The sequence below is a fragment of the Halichoerus grypus genome, chromosome 1, assembly GCF_964656455.1.
Source record: "Halichoerus grypus chromosome 1, mHalGry1.hap1.1, whole genome shotgun sequence".
NCBI classification, from domain to species: domain Eukaryota; kingdom Metazoa; phylum Chordata; class Mammalia; order Carnivora; family Phocidae; genus Halichoerus; species Halichoerus grypus.
In genome coordinates, this window is record NC_135712.1 from 92,579,957 (window position 1) to 92,602,852 (window position 22,896).

Sequence of the window (22,896 nt, forward strand, 5' to 3'; positions counted from 1 at the left end):
AGGGCTTCCAAAAGTGGCCCAAGTTGATGGACTCCAAATTGAAATTCAGAATGAATGAAACCTGAACATCAGGAAACTTAGTCTGTAGGAAAGTTACCTCTTTTCACATCCATGGCACTACCACATTCCCCCTTTCTTTTTATGTTTAGTTTCCTGAAGGTGAGATGAGTACTCCTGTTTTGTGAACTTCTCAGATCCAGGGAACTACCCTCGCTCCCTTTCCCATCTGACTTTCATCATCTTCAGTCAGTGACTTCAATAAAAGTAGGCTTCAAAGAAAATGAACCTAACAAATTTTAAATCTCAGAGCCTGTATTTTTTTTTTTCTTTCCCCAATCTTTCCTATACTAGATATGATCAGTTGTAGGTAGTCAGTGGACATAGTTCCCAGAAGCCGAGAGTGAATTTTATCTCAATAGTCTGTCTACCTTGATCTTTTCCAGGTGAAAAGATGAGATCTTTTTTTCTAGCAGGTTGCATGCTATGCCTGTTTGCTGTACAAACAGAAGACCCTCTTAGATTGCCAGTTTGTTGTCTTGTAATTTTTTTCTTTGTAGTCAAGAGAGAAAGTCAAGTTACATAATAATTATGCTTCTTTATCACCACAGAAGAACTTAAGGAAGAATTTATTACATAGTTGATATAGATGGTGATAAAAAACAGAATCCTACTAAAGACAATGGATTTTCATGACAAAAGAATATTTTTATTCCAATACAGGATGAAGAGGAAGAAATCAAACAAGAAATTAACATGTTGAAGAAATATTCTCATCACCGGAATATTGCTACATACTATGGTGCTTTTATCAAAAAGAACCCACCAGGCATGGATGACCAACTTTGGGTATGTAGTGCTATCCAAATTTGTTTCTTACATGAGGAAAAACCAGGGCCAAATGGTTCATTTCTCTATCCTCATGTTGGATTAATTAACTCCTTCTTTGAAACTCTTAGCCCCCTGATTTCCATAACATTGTGTTTTCAAAGTTCTTTCCCATTTCACTAATACCTCTCCATCTTTTAAGTATCTTGTTTTTTAAGATTTTATTTATTTACTTAGAGACAGAGAAAGAGAGTTCGTGCATGGACAAGTTGGGGGAGGGGCAGAGGGAGAAGGAGAGAGAGAATCTTAGGCAGACTCCACGCTGAGCATGGAGGCTGACATGGGGCTCGATCTCATGACCCTGAGATCATGACCTGAGCCAAAACCAAGGGTCAGACATCTAACAGACTGAGCCACCTAGTCGCCCCTCCATCTTTTAAGTATCTTTATTTTTTATCCCTTAATGTGGACCATTCCTAGAGCAAGTTGTTAAGGTCTCTGGTTTTTCCACTAGTTACTACATTTATTGAGTTTTTATTGTATTTTAGGCATCATGATATTTGCTTTTTGTGTATTATATCATTTATTCCAGCTCTTTGAGGGAGACATTATTATTTCCTCATTTCTTAGATGACAAAACTTGGGCTTACAAAGATGGTAAGTAAATTGCCCTAAGGTCTTTGTAGCTAGAAATGGCAGAGCAATGATCTAACCAAGCTCTTGGAGTCTTTTTCCTTGCCTATAACTAATGTGTGGATGACTAAAATTTAAATTCCAAGTCTGTGAGTGAAATACCTGACCCAGTCTGATACTGTATAAGTACTCTTAGAGGTTGCTTTCCTATCCAGTTAGCTATGTGCCCCCGTCCTGTATCTTTGACAGTCTGTTCCACTGAAAGTAGATTCAGTATGTCTGATACCAAAACCGCTACTCCCCTCCCTTCCCTGCTCAGATTGCTCGTCTTCTCATCTTCCTGATTACTGTCCATGAAACTTTTATTTATTCTTAGGCCCTCAGTCCATTCAGTGGAAGCTTAGATTTTGCAGTGGACTTCTACTTGATCTATCCATCTCTCTCTTTCTTGAATCTCTGTTCATCCCATATGTTGCTGTTGGATTAATTACTCTAAAAAATACCCTTTTAACCACTTATCATCTTATTCATTTTCTAGAGTTCTTAATATGTGTCTGGCACAGAAAATTTATTTAATTAGACAGAGCTTACTATATGCCAAATTACATACTAAATTGTGTGGATCCCATGACTACTATTTCATGGATAATTTATCAAAGAATCTCAGTCTACTGTCTTAATGCAAAAGACATGTGTGGTCCAGCTGAGAAGGTAAAACATACACAGTGAACCAGAGTTGGTGACCGAAAAGAATATAATAATGTTAGCTCAGAAGAATAACAAGATTTTCATGTCATTTGATAATTGACTACTACAATCTTTGGTAGTGAAAAGAGCTGCTGGTTATTCTTTTCCCTATAAGTCCCATCTTTAAATTTAAAATTTTAAAAAGTACTTTTGGGTAAATAAACCCTCTTTGTATGATCACATTGATTTTATATATTTTTATGTGATTTCTGAAAGAGTTATAGTAAGATTTTAATCATGGCCTCTTAAATGTAGATATAAATATGAAAATTAAAAATGTAAAAGTAGTAGGAGAAAATAGAGGTAACCATATAATACTAAAGAAAGATATATGAGGGCATATATGCAAGAGCATATCCACAAAACAGAATTTTGATGAACTTGCCTGTATACATTTCTTAACATTTCCCATTACAAAAAAACCATAATAAACAAATAAAAATGCAAATAACTGATTTAGGAAAAAATATCCATTTGGTATATGATGAGAAAGAATTTAGTAGCCTTTAGAAATGGAGAGTTTTTATAAATCAATAGTAAAATATGAAACTAAGAGAAAGATTGAGTTAAGAACAAGACAACGATTAAAGAAGTAAGAAATATCAATTACCTGTAAAGATGTTCTTAAAATAGAATCATACCAACAACATAAATGCAAAAGAAAACAAAAATTAAATACCGTTTCTTAACTTGTAGATTGGCAAAGATTTTTTTTTAAATGATTTACCCAGAATGGACACTCACACCCACTGCTTATGGAAATGAAGGTTGGAGGTTGGTACTCTATCTTTACTCAAGGGCAATTAGAATACAAATGGATAAACATGCTCTCTCTCTCTCTCTCTCTGTCTCTCTGTCTCTCTGTCTCTCTCTCTCTCTCTCACACACACACACACACATATATAAATAAATATTTGGGTAACTACATAAAGATGTATGCAGAAATTAACCAATAAGGAATTGCTTAAAGTAAATCCATTAAAGGACACTATGAAAGGACACATCAGCTAGTTAAAATGCTGTAGATTTATATTTACAATGTATAAACAATTAACTATTATAATGGGGTTTAGATTAGATAAAGCACATTTTCATTTTTGTCAAAAAAAGGAAGAAAAAGAAAAAATGTATCTATCCATCTATATATATAAATGGTGGGGATGTCTAGAATAATATACCAATGGAGTTGAAGATATTTGTATCTGGGTAGTCATTTCAGGAATTTAATTTTTGAAACCTTTTTTCTTTTTTAGGTCTGCTTTTTTTTTCTTCTAAACTTTCTCTTAACTTGAATATCAGAGCCACTTCTGTTCCTTCTTTTTTTAATTGCTTTTCATGGGGCTGTCTTTGCTTCTCATAGATAGTCAGCTCTCTGAGTACAAAGATTGTGTTGTTTGCATCTCAGTGTCCTAGGGAGGTGCTGGGCATATGATGCTGACAAAATAGTTGGTCTATAAAGGAAAGTGATTAACATTCCCACAAACTTGGTTGCTAATATTGTTGGTACAAAGCAGATTGCTACAGGTACCTGGAGAGCTCATTTTACCTGTGACCTATAGGTTCAACAGAAATGATGAGAGGACGCAAGTTGGAATATCTCTGTGTTCCTAAAGGACTTCTACGTCATCAAGAATCTAGCTTTTTAACAATGACCCCATATTGCCATAAGCTTCAGCAGATAAGAAGTGGAGAATGATAGCTGTTCTAGTGCTATCTGGAGAGAGGTGTTTGGTTTGGTCAGGGGCATGGTTCCCAATTAAAAGAAAGCATTAATGTAGCTTTGGAACCACCACCTTCAGGAATCACCTGCAGAAATACAAGCTGAGTTACACCCAACTATTAATATCATTTCTTTTGTGAGATGGGCCAGATCGGGTCGTCGGTTTTCTTGTGAGGGTGAGTTGTTAAAATCTGGGTATTTATTTGGAAATCATTGGCTGAAGGAAAGAGAGGAGTGGTCAAGCAGGGATTGACTGGTTTTTACCCTTTTCCTAATGCTGCGATTTTTTAAGTTGGAAAGAAAATTAGTTGTCTTTTATTTTGCTGGGTTCCCATGAAGTTAATTGACTTTCCCAGGACCTCAAAGCTCATTAATGGATGAATGCAGAGCCAGAATACAGGCATCCTGAATTGTGACAATTTAGCTCGGCCTGAAGTTCTGTGAAAGGCACTGGAAGTTTGTTTTTTGTGTTTTTTTTAATAAGCGAAACCTACAGTCCGTTTTCCAATTGGCACTGGGAGAAAGCAGCACGCCTATTCGCATCTGCATGGTGTGAACAGGAGGTTTTATACTCTTGGGAACCAGTTGCTGCCCACCAGTTCTCACCCTGGCCAGTTGTTCCTCCCATGAAGACAGCTGTGGTTGCTGGGAATCGAGAATCTGCATGTGTATATATTCACTTATTCATTCACCATTGATCCATTCATTCATCCAACAAATATGTATCAAGCTCTTGCTAGGCACAAGGCACTCTTCTGGGCACTTAGGCTATATCAGTGAACAAAACTGAAGAAAGCCCCTACTTACCTGTAGCTTACATTCCTACTACAGATCACAGACAGTAACCATAATTAGTAAGAAAACTGCAGAGGATGCTGGAAGCTGACCAGTGCCTCGTAGAGCAGGGCAAGGTTAATAGGGCTGCAACCAGGGGAAGCCCCATTGTAGATAACTCGAGGAAGGGCATTCCAAGCCTGGTGGTTTCCAATAATAACAATGGGAGCAGTGTGACCAGAAACATGGGGAGAAGAGATGTGGGACCAGATCACGCAGAGCCTTACACACCATGGGAAAGATGTCAGCTTTTACTCTGAGTGAGGTGAAGGGCCACTGGAGAGTTTTGAATATGGAGGGATGGAAACTGATCCACATAGGTAAGGGGTCCCTCTCATTGCTCGGTTGAGATTAGACCAGATGGGGGCCAGAGCAGAAGCAAGGAGGCCAGTTAGGAGACCGTTTTAGCAAGCTAATCCCCTTCCTGAAGTTGGCAAAGGGAGATCTGCAAGTAGTGATCCCTCCCAAACCGAGGCCCCATGGGAGGACCCGGGCCTTCACATTCCATTTTCCTATCTGCAATTAAATATTACAGGCCCCACGTTCTGCTTGGAAGACACAGGACCTAGCATTTATCTGTTGGTGCTCCTGCAGAGGACTGTTGTGTCCATGCCCATGTCCCTAATCATCCGTTAGCTTCTGTGTCACTGGAGATGAAAATATGAAGCCATGAAATGCTCCTGAGGGCAAGAGCATCTTCTTTTTCTAGTTGTGCTCTTTCTATTTGACAACAAACTAAGGGGGAACTTGGAAAAATAAAGGCAGAATTGAAACATAATAATTAGGAAATTAATACCAGATTACAATATTGGTGGGAACTTGATTATAGAATATGATAGTGTGTATTTATTCCAAGGCCTCTGACTCACTGAATTTGAGCCATTCCCTGTTAATAATAACAATAGCAGGTGATACTTATTGCTTGCTTATCACATGCCAAGTATTGTGGGGTTTTTTTTTTTTTTTGCCTTGTCATATTATTTCATTAGATCTTTACAACCACTCTACAAATTAGATATTATCATTATTCCCACTTTACAGATAAGGAAATTTGGCTCAGAGAAGTTAAGAAATCTGCCCAGGGTCTCCCAGCTGGTGGGGGATAAAGCCAGTGTGTTAGCCAACCCCAGGCTGACCGATGCTAGAATCGAGCTCCTGAGTTCTACACTCTTTTTTTTTAAGTTGTGAGAAATAGTTCTAATACCAAAATTTGGTATTCTAAATAGGATTGAGGCTTTGGGTTTCAATTATTTTGACTTCACCTTTAACCTTCTTCATTCCTCAGTTCCCCAGTTTTCAAAGAGGGTAGCAGGACCAGTTACTAATAAGACTGATGCGAAGTCTAGGAAATATGCTTTGAAGAGTATATTAAACCTTCCAGGAATGTTTTAGCAAACAATTGCAAAGGTCACAGATGGTTGACTCTTTGGACTAATGGCATCCTGTTAAGATTACACGTATATAAAAATGTTATTGTGAATTATATAGAGACATAACCTGTAGCCACCCAAAGCAGCGCTTGCTAACATTCATTCCCACTGTTCAGACTACGTGAAATATTCCCCAGTTATTTCTTTTGTTGTGACTGGAGGTTTTGCACATAGCCTACCAGCCAATACGTGTGCTGTTTTAGGTGTCTGATTGAATTATAATCTGTGCGAATTCTATCGTCTTGTAGAGATAAACTTGTTTAGTACCATCTCTTTGCGGAAATACAACTACTTCTGATAATGGCTAAGTAATTCTACTTTATCAACTGCTGAGGGCCAGAACCGGAAATCAAAAAAGGGAGCTCTTTCAATAAAGATTCTGATCTCTTGGAAACAAGCAGCTCTGTCACACGACATTGCCACCTCATTCCGCCTCGCCTCGGTGCGGAGCAGCTCTCCGTTCTGCTGCATACCATTCAGGCACTGGGAGTGAGGGACAAGAAGCATCCACTAGGCACACCAATTTCTCTGACATTGGAAAGCGAAATCACACATATTTTGCTGTCTCTTCTGATACCACCACAATCACAGGACTAGAATATCTTACAAAAGCAATAAATTTCTGACTAGCTTTGGAAATGCAGGGTGGTCATAAGACAGCAGATTACTGTACTGCAAGGTCCCGATAAGCCATTCCTTAGATTGCAACAGTGTAGCCTCGCAGAGGTAAGAGTTAACAAATTATGGGGTGTGCACTTTGGGGACAAACATTGTAGCAATGAGCTGAAACCCGACCTGGAATCCAGAGACCTGGGTTCTAGTATTGGCAGAGGCAGCATCTCTGACATTTGGTTTCTTCCTCATAAAAATGGTAACTTAAAGAAAAAAAAAAAAAGGCAGGGGAACCTGGGTGGCTCATTCGGTTAAGCGTCTGCCTTCGGCTCAGATCATGATCCCAGAGTCCTCAGAGCGAGCCCCACGTCAGGCTCTCTGCTCAACGGGGAACCTGCTTCTCCCTCTGCCTCTGCCCCTCCCCCTGCTCATTCTCTCTCTCTCTCTCTCTCTCAAACAAATAAATAAAAACCTAAAAAAAAAAAAAAAAGCAATGTAGAGTAGATCTGGGTTTTCAAACTGGCAGCCCAGAGGCTAAATACTGTCCAGGTGAATGTATTTCGTTTGATTCACATAAGCGGTGGTGTTTTAATTATGCCAACATTAGAAAAAAATCAAATAGTTTCACACAAAAGTCTGGATTCCTTGAAAAGTTTTGAAAAACAGGATGATATGGAAATGCTGGGCCTGAAATCCCCAGTAGCAGCAGGATGTGATAGCTGTTTGGAGAGCACATGCCCACTCCAGTTTGGACCAGAGGTCCCGGCGCTCCCTGTTGGCCTCCACACACGCTCAACTTCATGCATTGACGTTACTTGTCCAGCTCCTGCATAATATCATCTGGGAATGAGATGCTGAGGTGTACCCATGAGAGGACTTTTCTGGAATCTGCAGTGATGTTGGCCTCACTCCCCAAACCTAGGTCGAATATAGTTTACATTTGCTGTGGCATCTTGTCTGACCAAAGATCAGGCCCGCTTGCATTTTTGGTTGTTTTAAGACTTAAATATGAGGTGCTGCAGATAGCATTATTAAAAATTCAAGCCACCTGTAGCTGACTCTTTTGAACAATTTAAAGTTTCTCTTTTTTGAGTTCTATGTATCAGAAATGAGACTTTCTTTTTCTTTTCTTTCCTTTTTTTTTTTCCTTGTCTTGATCAGTATTTGTCACTTATGTAACTAAAGAACTCCCTTCTTCATATATGTAGAACCTAGGTCATTTGTCTGAAGAAGTGACTGAATCTTATTATCTGTGAATAGAAATTTTTGAAAGGCTAACTTTGGTAATTAGAGAAGGCATGCCTAAAATATTAGGAGGAGTGATTGTAAACAGGCTCCCAGACTCAGAGCTGCCCTATCGCATGACCTATAGAGACAGGATATGCTACTTAGGTACAAAGAGAGTGAAAGCCATTCCTAATTTAATACATTGCAATAGGGCCTGAGTTCAGCTTTAAAAGAGCCATTTTTATGAACTGATGGGTGACTCTGCCAAGAATGTACAAATGATTTCTTCTTTGATTGCAGTGAATTTCATTTGAATTGTGCTTAGACTGCTTTTCACCTTAGCAGAAGGAAGACTTCTGTGTGCCCAAAGTTATTCTGCTATTGGGCTACACAAACCTCCGATTCCTTTTCTAGATGAATTCTGAGCTAAAGTCTGTGTTCCATTTAAGTTGTGCTTCTCAAAATCCTCAACTATCAAGTTGTTTAATCATAAATCCTCTAAGGCTAGTATTTTATTTTCTTGTCCTATTTTTACTCATCTGAAAGCTTGCTTTCCCATCCCCTCCCCACGTTCTTCTCTTTGGGTGTAACATTCTCACGAGCAGAGTCGAACATTTCTTACAGCCTTAATAAGATTAGTTTCTGTGAGCGGGTCCCTGGCCAGAATGGACATGTAATGATTTACTCCTAACAGGAAAAATTCTCCAGCAGACCTTGCATACATACTGAGAAATTTGAGCACCAGAAATCAAATACAAGATGCAACTAACTTCCCTCATTCCTTGAATGCTGCATGCTGACTCAGACTCTCTCTCCTTAGACATGGTGACCACTGACCGTTGAGCCTTTCTAGTGGCTTCTTGTGGCTAAAAATACCAGTTGGCTCTGTATATTCAAACTGCCATTGTCATTCTCAAGGTATAAAGTTGTTCGTTATCCAGAAACTATATCAACAAAGTTTGGGACACTTCACGTCCTTGGGACTCAATTTTTTACCTTTGGAAAATTAGAATTTATAGTTCAAGCACTTTTTTTCAAGTCTAAAAATATAATGTAGACGCCAAAGGAATTTTTTTTTTCAAATACATGCTAGTTTAAAAATGAATGCAAAGGATTATTTAGGTTGCTTTTTCAAATTTGAAATTCCCAACAGTTTTACCTTGCCTTTACATAAGTTGATTTAAGTGATAAATGTGTTCATATGTATGCCTACCAATTTTTGTACTTACATACGCATGTATTTGATACTGTGGGTCTTTATACTACCTCTGGCAAGTGAGACAGCATTCTATAACAAAGTACTGGTTTTGTTTACACCTTCATAAATCATGCAGATGAGATCTGTGGCTATTCCTGGCCACACATGATAAAAATATCCTGTGCCTTGCTGATGTTTCTGGACCTTCAAGGTCAATAGGCTGATCCTCTGCAGAGCTGTGAATTCTTGGATGGTTATCTTTCCTACCCTTTTCTTAGAGTGCCCCTTCAACTGCTGGGTTCAAACTTCTCTCATTTTAGACAGACCTTTGCACCTTCGGCATCCTGCTCTCTCCTCTTCCTCTCCCCTGTGTCTTGCCCCTCCTTTTACTAGAAAAGAGAAGGGATCCGTTAGTAGTCAGTTATTCCTGTGGGTGACTGACTCATGACATTTGGGGGGAACAAATCAAGGTATTTTTGGCTAGCGCCTGCAGTTTTAAAATATCATAAAGCCCTGTTTCTTGTTACAGGAACTTAAAACCAGTTAACTAGCAGATAAACGAATACTGTAGGGACCCCAGAAATCGTCCTAAGCTTCTTAAGCTGGCTCTAAGGATAAACCTTTTTAAAATTCCTTCAGAGGTGATTGGGGTTGGAAAGCTCAGGTTAGAAGTGACCACGGCAGGTGACTCCATCCTGAAGGCGCCTCCCGATGAGGACGTGTTGAGGAGGTGAGCTTAGGGCTGGCTCAAACAGTGCTTCTGAAATTCCCTCTGGGCCCAGCTGAGACCAAAGACCTTTCACTTAAATATTGTCCCCTGCCCCCACAACTTCTAAGAAAAAACATCTTGCTGGCCGGAAGTAGAAGACAACTGACAAAAATACATGATGAACAACCACGTAAGTTGTGACAAATGCTGGAACTCTTTGTTTTTAAAAGTTAACCTCTTTAATTTAGATAGAAATAACTATCATGTCCAAGCAACCCTTTCCCTCTTAATTGGGTTGCACTACACTGTGCTGTTTCTTTCTCTTTCTCTTTTTTAAAGATTTTATTTATTTATTTGAGAGAGAGAGAGAGAGAACGAGCAGGGGAAGGGGCAGAGGGAGAAGAAGGAGCAGGATTCCCTCTGAGCAGAGAGCCTGCAGCAGGGCTCCATCCCAGGACCCTGGGATCATGACACTTAACTGACTCAGCCACCCAGGCGCCCCTACTGTGCTGTTTCTTAAATATCTCCTCAGTGGAACGGTTCCAGTTCTAAGTCTAGGTCCAACCCCTGTCCTGCATGAGCTTGGTTCTGTCCTCACCTTCAACTCAGCCATCCTCTGTCTTCCTAAGTTACACGTTAGGTGTACCCTGTTTTCTGACTCAGTTGTTTAGGTGGTGTTGAGTGAGCATTTCAAATGCACCATTCCTTCTAAACCTCTCCCTCCACCTCTTCAGCCTTCCAAATAAAAAGATCCAATGTCCTGGAATGCACCACTGTTTCTTCTTGCCATGAGATACAAGCCTGAAAAAAGGACATGTGTCCTTTGTGCTCTTTTATTAATAGGGGTTTTAGAAACACATGTGCCCAATGCCCTTCATAAGCACCTGTCGGGGGCGCCTGGGTGGCTCAGTCGTTAAGCGTCTGCCTTCGGCTCAGGTCATGATCCCAAGGTCCTGGGATCGAGACCCGCATCGGGCTCCCTGCTTGGCGGGAAGCCTGCTTCTCCTTCTCCCACTCCCCCTGCTTGTGTTCCCTCTCTCACTATGTCTCTCCTCTGCCAAATAAATAAATAAAACCTTTAAAAAATATATAAGCACCCGTCAGCCATTTCTTCACCATTCAAGTGAAGTGGATCTTGGGAAGCTATTGATACCCTCTTTCAAGTTGGAAACTCTTCCTTGTTGCTTTTTTTTTTTTTTTTAAGTGCAAACAGAGCAATAGATAAAAAGTAATAAATATAGTTTAAGATTTGGGGCTGCTAGGAGTTTTACACTCATGGACACACTTAATGTTCTCATCAAACATTTTATTTTATTTTATTTTATTTTATTTTATTTTATTTTGCATTTTATAGTGCTGATGGTGGGGTGCTGAGCCTAGGGTGGTTAGAGAACATGCATGCCCAAGGTCACATAGCTAGTACTTGAGAGAGCACCACGCTTTCAACCCTGCTCTACTTACTTAATGACTACATAGACTCTGGATAAGGCTGCAGACCATAACTAAGCTTCATTTCCAAGTAAATAAGGAAAAGGGAATTGAGGGGAAGGAGAATTAATGAAACAGTAGTTGCAAATCACCGAGCCCAGCGCCTGGCACATGGCAAATTCTCAGTAAATCTGAGCAAGTATTGTTGGCCCAGTGTCAACTCTTTGAGAACTTTCTTTTGGGGAGAATATTAATGATCCATTATTTCTTGCTTGTGAGATGGGAAGTTATTGACTTACCACTGCTGGGCTTGGCATGTTGAGCCCTGTTTCTGTTTATTAATGTGTTGAGGTTACTTGTGGTGAGGGAGGGTCCCTGCTGCATGGTGGCGGTAATTATCAGTGTTGCTGTGCGGCCGCAGGAACCAGTTGCTAGCAAATGCTGGTTTCTTCTTTTCTCTTTCTCTCTCTCTCTTTTTTTTTTTTTAAATCCCATTACATAATTTAACAATCATTTCATTCCGTAGTGAGATGAAAAGAATTTAGCAGCCTTCAGCTGGAGCTGAATAGAGAAGCAAATTATAGAAATCACTGACATTAGTGCCTGTCTAGAGCAGGATTGTTTCCTACTGAATATTTGAAAGTATTTTGTCCAATCTAATTTTAAAAGACTGGAGCCACTGGGCTTCCACTGCTTTCCTTGGGAACTATAATTACGTGGCCTAATAGAGCTCAGTGGTGGGACATATTCTCCAGCTGATAGAGGAGCAATGGAGGCATTCGTAGGAGGTCTGGTCACTGTGTTCTTCAAAATGGGATTTGAGAAGGGGCACAAGCATATTTTGCTCACTTGAGAAAATATTTTCTTTCCACCCAAGGATGTTCCTTTGGTCTGCCTGGCTGCCATTGAACCATGGTTTGCTACATAATGGGATTTTCTTTAACTCTGTGTTATAGAGAATCCCCCAAATACACAATAGTAAAGAGAACAATATAATGGACACCCATGTGCCCCACACTAGCCCCAGCAACCATTCGTCATTGACCAATCCTGCCCCAAAAACATGCTCACCCACTTCTTCCCTTCTACTCATCCTCTCACTTTTTCTAAATTCTGATAAAATATATATAACATAACCTTTAGCATATTAACCATTTTAAAATATGTAATTCAGTGGCATTAGGTACATAGTATTGTGCAACTGTTACCACTATCTAGTTACAGAATTTTTCATCACCCCAAAAGGAAACTCTGCACCCATTCAGCACCATTCCTCCCTCCCCCTAGTGCTTGGCAGCCACCCATCTGCTTTATATTTCATATAAATGGATTTATACAATACAGAGCCTTTTTGGTCCTCCTTTCAGTGAGTATAATGTTTTCAAGATTCAACCGTGTTGCGTCAGGCATCAGTACGTCATTCCTTTCTGTAGCAGAATAATACTCTGTTATATGGCTACACCACATTCTGTTTATTCATCTGATAGTGGACATTTTGGTTACTTCCACCTTTTGTCTATTGTGAATAGTGGTGCTTTGAACATTTGGATGCAAGTTTTTGTTTGAATACTTGTTTTCAATTCTTTTGAGTATATGCCTACAAGTGGAATTGCTAGGTCATAATGCAATTCTATGTCAACTTGTTGTGGAACCATCGAACTCTGTGTGACTGCAACATTTTACATTCCCCCCAGCAGTATATGAGGGTTCCAATTTCTCCACATCCTTGCCAACATTTGTTATTTTCTGCCTTTTAAAAAAAAAAAAATTATAACTATCCTAGTGGGTATAAAGTGGTACCTTACTGTAATTTTGATTTACACTTTCCTTTTTTTAATTTAAATTCAATTAGCCAACATATGGTACATCATTAGTTTCAGATGTAGTGTTCAGTAATTTATCAGTTGCCTATAACACCCAGTGCTCATCACATCACATGCCCTCCTTAATACCCATCACCTGGTTACCCCATTGATTTGTACTTTTCCTAATGACTATTGATGTTAGGCATCAGTCCATGTGATTGTTGGTTATTTGTGTATCTTCTTTGGAGAAATGTCTATTCAAGTCTTTTGCCCATTTTTAAATTATGTTATTTATATGTTTGTTGTTGATCTCTAAGTGTCCTTTATATATTCTGGATACTAGACTCTTATTGGATATATGATTTACAAATACTTTTCCCATTCAGTTGGTTTTCTTTTCACTCTCCCAGTTGTATCCTTTGAGGCACAGAAGTTTTTAATTTTAATGTAACCCACCTTATCTGTTTTTTCTTTTGTTGCCTGTGCTTTAATTGTCATAGCTAAGCAACCATTGCCAAGTCCAAGGTCATGGAGATTTCCCCCTATGTTCTCTCCTCAGAGTTTTATAGTTTTAGCTCTTATATTTAGGTCTCTGATCCATTTTGAGATAATTTTTTGTATGGTGTGAGGTCAGGGTTCAACATTATTCTTTTACATGTGGATATCCAGTTGTCCCGGCATCATTTATAGAAAAGACCATCGTATCATTTTATTCATAGTCATTCAGCATGTTTCACTAAGATAAGAATTTTTTTACATAACTACAGTACCATTATCACACTTTTAAAAACCCTCATATTTCCTTAGTATCATCAAATATCTAGTCTGTATTCAAAGCTTTAATTGCCTCAAAAATTTTAAGAGCTTTGGGAAAAAAACTCATATCCAGATAAGTTGCATCCCTTGCAAATTGTTGGTATATCTTTTTAATGTTTTTAAGTCTATAGATATCCCCCCATCTCCTTTTTTCCTTCTTGCAATTTATTTGTTGAAGCAAGTGGGTCATTTGCCCTGTGGAGTTTCCTGTTCTAGATTTTCTCGACTGTATCCCCATGAGGTAACGTGTTCCTCAGTCCTCCGAATTGTCTGTAATCTGGTAGTTGGAACTAGACGCTTGATCAGAGTCTAGGGTTCTTTTGTTTTGTTTTTTGTTGTTTGTTTGTTTTTAGCAAGGCTACTTCTTAGGTGATGTTCTTATTCTAATTGAGAGGCAAATACTGTCTGGTCACTTCTTATGTTTTTTATGTTAGCAGCCATTGATAATCAGTGCTTAAATTCATTAGTTTGTCAGGGACTATGAAATAGTGATATTTTAATTCTATTATGTCCTCTTCATTTATTACATGGAATGACTGCATTTTATAAAGAGAAGATTTGCCCCTTTTAGTTACTTTACTATCCAGTGCTAAAACTTGTCTAAGAATGTAGTGTAAATTCTTGATTCTTTCCCTCTATTTACCAGTCTCAAAGTAAGCCAATGCCAGTTATATTCTTTTTGAGGGCTGTTTGTTAATGCATTTAGGTAAGTTTAATGTGTTTCAAGCCATCACGGTTCTTATTCTTATTGATGCTCAAATCATCCCATCTTTGGCCAGTGAGAACCTCTTCAAGTTGACTCTTGAGTTCTTTCTAACATGACCCATATATGTTCTTTGATAGCTTCCTGACTATCATGTATGATAATTTTACAACTCTTATGGGTTGCAATGGGGTCTATTGTGGCAGTTCTCAAATTTCCTTACAAAACCTCCTGAGAGGTCTCTTTACTTTTACAGGTACTCTGGAGAAGATGGTAGCGTTTCCCTACCCTTTGTGCAATCGTAAGGCCAGTCAGCAAAGGCATTGGAAACTTGTTCATGAAACTCATGTCAGGAGTTTTACTGAGTTTCTATGAGGCATACATGGTGTTGATGTTAAGAATGTACATTTGGACAAAGTCAAAACCGTCAATGTGATTTTATTATGGGTCCCTTTGAGTTTCGTTTCTAGTGTCTAGTCAGAGATCGATTGCTAGTTATTCTGAATTCTTTTCATATAATTACGAAAAAATGTAAGTATTTAATAATAAGATGCCATTTGTTGAAGACCTTTCTTTCTTTCTTTCTTTCTTATTTTTTTTTTTTTTGGAGAAAAGGGAGAAAGTAAATAAATGGATGTGTTTCCTAAACCTAGAATATGGATGTAAAATCAGATGAATTGCTTTTCCTCTTCTAGTCTCTATTTCTCCATTAAATAAGGGAGAAGATTATGTTCTGCCTATTTGATAAAGTTGGTGAGTGCTGTAATGAGTTTATATTTATAGAGAACTTGAAGCTTTTTGGATGAAAGGTGCTTATTGTTTATTGAATTTATTTGATGTGTCTAACCTCCTGGGAACATTTGCTGAAAGTTAATTAAAAACAGATAGTCCCCACTCTGACAACTTACAGTGCCACTTACAAACCAATAGCATGAACAGTGTATACTTTATTGTCCTAGCGTCAGATTGCCTAGAAAACCATAGTTCTTTCAGACAGGGGAATGATCTACTTTTGTAGGAAAGGTAAGATCAATTGCTGGATAAAAACACAGAGATATTCTCAACTACATCTGAACCACCTAGCTGCCCTCATTTTTAAAAGTACTTAGAATATGGAGATTTCCCTCAATTTCCAATTATAACTTTCAGGTTGGAAAATTAAAAATCATCTTTCTTTTCCATCACTTTGGAAAGAAATTAAGATATGAGTTTATGTTTTCTACACTGTCTTATGATCACTTCTTCTTTACAGGAGTGGTATTCTAAAACAGCCAACTGGAATGACTTATGCTTTCTTAACTCAGCCCAGTGAAAGCTGTGAAGTATAATTATAATAATGGCATGTTTGCTTCCTTTGCCAGTTGGTGATGGAATTTTGTGGCGCTGGCTCTGTCACTGACTTGATCAAGAACACAAAAGGTAACACCTTGAAGGAGGAGTGGATCGCATACATCTGCAGGGAGATCTTACGAGTAAGTGACAACGCGGAGTATCTTGGGAGGTGTTGAACTTTCCACTGACATTCACAAAAGTATTGCAGATGTTTGTAAAGCATTATTCTAACAGTGATGGTGGTAGTGGTAGTTTTGGGGTCTGCTCGCATGAAGGTGAGAGCCATTCTGAACAGGCCATGTGCACTCTCATTTGGAGGGCTAACACTGGGTGACTTCCCTTAACAAGGGATTCATTTCCCACGATATTTCCAATTAGAAATCTGATTTTAGAGCATAGAGATAAGGTCTCACTTAGGAAATGAATTTTTTAGAGGTATTTTGATTACTCATTTGAATTTTCCATTTGTGAAAGTTTATGACGAGTTTAAGGGTTGCGTGACATTTACCATTTTAGCATATAGAACCTAGTTTAACTAATTTTAAATTTAAAAAAAAATTCTTTAAGACTTTGTCAGTTAAATTGATCAGAATAGCTGGATGAGACTAAGTCTGTTTGTCCAGTTTTGCCTACTGATCTCAGTCAGGCAATCTGGACAATAGTGTCATATTTACTGAGCTCAGTTCAGGGAGAAGAAGGTAACTGGTCATATTTTAGTTCAGTCAGACTAGTTTAATTATCTCTTGCTACTGATATGGAGGCTATTGTGTGTTCACTGAGCATTCTTACTAGATGTGCTTGGCAATCTATTTATACGCTCTGCCTTCTTAACCTAAGGGAATAAGTTAAAACTATTTTCATGATGTGTCCAAGATACACTTTTGAGAGACAGATTATGTGCTGTGAGTGGATGGAGGGATGGATAGATGGGTGGATGAAAGACATTAAAAATATTCAAACCACATAAGGCAAAAAAAACAACAACGAACAGAAAGTGAACTTTAAAAATAACATTTATAATAGCATAAAAGTCAAATACTTAGAAATAAACTTACAGAAAGATGTGAATGACTTCAACACTGAAAACCACAAAATATTACTGAGAGAAATTAAAGGAGACCTTAATAAATGGAGGTGTATACCATTTCATAGATAAGAATACTTAATATTGTGAAGATGTGATTTCTCCCTGGTTTGATCCATGGTTTCATTGAACTCCCCATCAAAATCCCTCTAGGTATAGCTGTGGATATTGACAAGCTGAGTTTTCAAACATTATATGGAAATGCAAAGGGCCAAGAATAGCCAAGGCAATCTTGAAGAAGAAGAATAGAGCTGGAGGATTTATGCTGCCAGTTATTGAGACTTATTATAAAGCTACTAAGTAAATAAGACAGAGTGGAATTGTCACAAGATAGACAAATGGCCAGGGGAACAGAATCAAGAGTCCACAAACAGACCCACTTCATCTGGACACCTGATTTATGGCAAAAGGAGCACTGCAGGGCATGGGGAAAGGGTGCTTTTATCAGTAAATAGTGCTTGGTCAATTGAAGAGTCATGGGAAAACATGAAACTTGATACCTGCTTTATACCATATCCAAAAATTAATTCCAGCTGGATAAGAGATATAAATGTAAAAGATGCAAAAAATAAAGCTCTTAAGAGCAAACATCAGATAAAACGTCCATGGCTTCGGGTGGGCAAAAAGATTTCTGATACAGAACACAAGACAAAATTTGAGCAGGAAACAAGGAGGTATGGTTGCTCCTTTCCTTCAAATCTGACATTTATTTTTGAGTGTTGAGGTGCTTTTGTGTAAACTTCATTTGAATTTCTGACTTAGAATTTCACTCATTTAGAGAAAGCACAAAGGGTTATTTAGGCATCCAGACAACCCAGTGGGGCCAAGAATACATTGGGCCTCCAGGGCTGGTTCTGCAGTATACCTTTCTGCTCTGCTGGGGAACCTTGGATGGGGAACCCTGGGGGTCAGCCATGGGCTCTCCAGGGTTCTGAAAGCAGCAGGATGTTTCACCCGATGATTCTCTCAGTACCTGATTAGAATGTGTGAAAACAGTGTTTTCTGCTTTCTTCCAATACATTTTCCCAAAAGATACTGGCATTTGAGATAAGGTGACTCATTGGAAGGGACATTCAATCACAAGAAGTTTCAGAGAGAACCTTCCACGCATCACACGATATCATTAACTACAATGTTTGGCTCACTTATGTGCTCTGGTACCTGCTTCCAACTGCTTTGCTAGTGAAGGAGTGTGAGGATCTTCAGTCCCTCTAAGTATTCATGGGATGTTAATATGTTGTAAAACCATACATTTTACTCTGCTTGATGTCTACCTTGAGCTGAACTGACTAGAGAGGAAAGGTAATTTTTTTAAAACCCAAACCAGTGGTTCAATTTCTCACATGGTTTGTGTTTACTGATCTTCCTGAATATACACATGGATCTTCTCTGGGCATCCAGATTCTTATGCTGAGTTTTTTCAGCAAAAGAATTTGGATATTATTTTTGTTTCTTTTTGTGTCAACTTCATCTTTCCATGCCAGGGTTTTTTCATTATGGAGGAAAATTAAAAGTACAGAAAATTATAAATAATAAAATGACAATGCTTGAGTATACAGTACCTTAATTAGCAAGTATTAGCGTAATATAATTTGCTTCAAGACTCCAATTTGAGATTTTTTTAGGTTATACTTTGAGAAATGTATCACTACCTTAGAGCAAGTCCATAGATTTCAGAACTCACACCACAAATGAACCAGAGAGAGAGTAATTCATGGAGAAATGGAACACAGTCAGTTTTGGATGTCATCAAATAATTATTTCATACAATGAACACAAAGTCACAAATATCATAAAGCACTAAAGATGATAGTTATGGATGCCAACAAAGGAAATAGAAACTGTTGTTTTCTTTTTTTAACGTGAGCCACGTTGGCTAAAGGCAAAGGGAAATTTCTTGTCTGGTCTGAAAAAATACTTTATTGTGCTTAACTAAAATTATACGATATAATGTAACTTTTAACTATTTTTTTTTCTTCTAAGTTTTTATTTAAATTCAAGTGAGTTAACATAGAGTGCAGTATTGGTTTCAGGAGTAGAATTTAGTGAGCAACTTTTAACTCTTGAATTCAAATATTGCTTTAAAAAAAAAGTGGAGGACTTAGTTAAATCAGGTTAGTTTTCTGTACAGAGACTATAGATATTCCTGTTACAAACTAGCAAAGGCAGGCAGTCCTCACTTTTCATAGTACTGTTAGCTAAAACTCGTGCATGCCAGAACCACATCCTTGTCCTCATGGGTCCGTGCTACATGAGATCACGGCTGATATGCAAGCAGTTCAGTTAATACAGCAGCATGCATTGCAAAGACTGCTTCTGTATGTCAGTTGCCATTGATCAATTGCCTAGTTTAGAACCGCACTATACACATGTGGAAGACCTGAGTATGATAGTGAAAGTACCAAAAAAAAAAAAAAAAATATCTCTGGGTGAGTTTGCATCTTTTTTGGATCATTGACAACCCAAATAATTTATTTGCATCTTGGCTTATGTTCCCGTTAACCCTTCTCAACTCTTTGTTCCTCCAGGGGCTGAGTCATCTACACCAGCATAAAGTGATTCATCGAGATATTAAAGGGCAGAACGTCTTGCTGACTGAGAATGCCGAAGTTAAACTAGGTAAGAACAGAATCCAGTGAGCCTAGGAATTGAAGGAATTGATAGGATTATTTCAGCAGCTGGTTGGTTTTGTTGTTGTTGTTTTATTTTGTTTTTAGTGAATGTAAATTTGTCACTACGAATTTGGAGGTCATTGTACTAAAGAATGAAAAGAAAAATGTTTGTCTATTTCAAAACATTTTCTAAAAGCACCTGAGGAGTGAACTGGTATACAACATGGCAGACAGAACCATTTGCTTAATACATAGAAATAATTGAGGTTTTCTTAAGCAAAAACCCTTCAGATTAGAAGTGACTGACCTTGAAATGGTTTCCTATATCTCACCGTTTGTTGACTTTGTTGCTGCTATAACAGAACGACCCATTTTTTACTGAAAAATATCCACAGTTAGACATATTTAGAATAATGAATCCCTGCTATGTTCCCACATGTTTTAAGTTATATTTACATCAACTTCATTATTACCTAGGGCACCTGTACAAAAGGGGTGTTCAGTATTCAATTTTGCATGCATGCTGGTTATCCTACTTCCATTTGCTGGAGTTATCAGTGAGGGAACCCTTTTCCTTGGTGCTGGGACTGTCCAGATAGGTAGAGAATCTCCACATGCTCCACAATCTCCACCTGCTTGGTGTCTATGAGTAAGAGCACGAATCGACAGCTATCCCTAGGATATGCAATTTGTCATCTAGAAAGGAGTTATTGGCCATATGATTGTTTATTTCCAAAGAGATTGAAATACGTCCTATGTTTATATCCCAAATATTTGCTCTTGCCTTTTTGTTAAAATATATAATTTCCATTTTTTTTTTCAGCATTTGGGGCCAAACTTTCATCTCATGAATATTCCCTTTTATTTTTTTTTTTAAGATTTTATTTATTTATTTGACAGAGAGAGAGAGACAGCGGGAGAGGGAACACAAATAGGGAGAGTGGGAGAGGGAGAAGCAGGCTTCCCGTGGAACAGGGAGCCCGATGCGGGGCTTGATCCCAGGACCCTGGGATCACGACCTGAGCCGAAGGCAGACGCTTAAGTGACTGAGCCACCCAGCACCCCATGAATATTCCCTTTTAAAACAAAAGCATACATTACTTAAGGAAGGCGTGTGTGTGTGTGTGTGTGTGTGTGTGTGTGTGTGTGTATACATATGTTTGTACGGACTGCCTAGATAATCTGTCCTCAGAATAGTCACTCATCACTAATTAACAGTCACTTGTTGAGAGAATATTATGTCAGGCCCTGTACACAACACTTACATCACAGCAACTCTATGTAAATATCATCACCCTCATTTTATAAATTTGGAAACTGAAGCTTAAAGAAGTTGATCTGCTAGCCCCAGGTCACATCACTAGTAAGTGGCAGAATTGGGTTGCAAACTTACGCAGTCTGACTCCAGAAACTTGGCTCTTAACCACTTTCTTTGTATCCCCTAAGTATTATCTTTTATGGTAAACAAGCTGGCTTTTGATTTAACACCTGTGTTTTGCCCCTATGGACCCTTGGCTTAACCAAATACAACATTTTGGACTTTCCTCATTGGTACACTTTATCCATTTATACATGCACTTTAAAAATAGACATTCAGAATAGCTAAAAGGAAGAAGCAACCCAGTTGACCATCAACAGATGAGTGGATAAACACAACATGGCACTTACATACAATGGAATGTTATTGAGCCTTAAAAAGTTAGGAAATGCTGACCCATGCTCCAACATGGATGACCCTTGAGGACATTATGCTAATTGAAATAAGCCAGTCACACAAAGACAAATACTGTATGGCTCCGCTTATATGAGGTACCTGTAGTAGTCCCGATTTATAGAGACAGAAAGTAGAATGGTGCTTGTCAGGGGCTGGGGAGAGGGGAGAATGGGGAGTTATTGTTTAAATGAGTACAGAGTTTCAGATTGGGAAGATGAAAACATTCTGGAGTCAGATGGTGGTGATGGTTGCACAACAATGTGAATGTAGGGACGCCTGAGTGGCTCAGTCGGTTAAGCGTCTGCCTTCGGCTCAGGTCATGATCCCAGGGTCCTGGGATCGAGTCCCACATCGGGCTCCCTGCTCAGCAAGGAGCCTGCTTCTCCCTCTGCCTGCCTCTGTCTCTCTCTCTCTGATAAATAAATAAAATCTTAAAATATATATATATATAAAAAAAACAATGTGAATGTATTCAATGACACAGAACTGTAGACTTAAAAATGATTAAAATTATAAATTTTGTGGTATGTTTATTTTGCCACAGTAAAAAAAAAAAATGCACATTCGTTTTATCACCATATAAGGATCATAGACTTTATTCATTTGTCTTCTCTTAAATAGTGGACTTTGGCGTCAGTGCCCAGCTCGATCGAACAGTGGGCAGGAGAAATACCTTCATCGGGACCCCTTACTGGATGGCACCAGAAGTCATTGCCTGTGACGAAAACCCAGACGCCACATACGATTTCAAGGTATGACTTCTTCATTTTCTCTTCATGTGTCTTCATTGACTCACGTCTTGTCCTGAGTCTTGCAGTGGGAGAATTCTCACGTGCCTTTAGGCCTATGATTTATGTAATCCAAAGGGAGAACTGAAAAGCATTATTTGTACTTAAAATGATAAGACACTCAAGTGAGAATCTTTTCCATGAATTCACCCGTTTTATCTGATTGCCTCTTCGTAAAAAATGTTGAAACCGTTTTCTCTATTCTCTTGAACTTACTCTTGTTTCTTATTAGAAAATAGATTTCTTATGGAAGGGTTGAATCACTATATTGTACACCTGAGACTAATATTACACTATATGTTAACTAACTGGCATTTAAATAAAAACTTAAAAATAGACAACAAATTTCTATTTTGATTATAGTTTAGATTTTTAACTATATATATATGTATATATAGTTAAAACATATATATATATTCTGAGAGCTTTTTATGTTTAAAAAAACCAATCTGTTGTCTTGGGTCATCTTTTTCTGATTAAGAATAGACTTCCTCATTTCTCCATTGTGCAAAGTTTAATTATTGAAGTTCCTTTTCAATGAGAGCAAATGAAACAGGTTGTTGGTAGCTACTTCATGGTATTTCTGTAGCCTATCATGCTGTTTCATTGAAATTTGATTTGTAGCTTGTTACTTTGTATGATAAACTGGCAATTTGCTAATAAATTCAAAGCAGTGTTT

The 22,896-nt window shown here is 38.3% G+C and overlaps 1 protein-coding gene across 5 annotated transcripts in view; it reads left to right on the top strand.

Moving 5' to 3' along the window:
• The window catches only part of TNIK (TRAF2 and NCK interacting kinase), a 382,741-nt gene that overhangs the window by 242,116 nt on the left and 117,729 nt on the right, over positions 1 to 22,896 (top strand). For all 5 annotated transcript variants that reach the window (XM_078069267.1, XM_078069253.1, XM_078069254.1 and 2 more), the window contains exons 4-7: positions 721 to 846; positions 16,049 to 16,159; positions 19,632 to 19,722; positions 22,051 to 22,181. In XM_078069267.1, the coding sequence (XP_077925393.1) occupies positions 721 to 846; positions 16,049 to 16,159; positions 19,632 to 19,722; positions 22,051 to 22,181 (459 nt within the window). The remainder of the gene's footprint in view (positions 1 to 720; positions 847 to 16,048; positions 16,160 to 19,631; positions 19,723 to 22,050; positions 22,182 to 22,896) is intronic.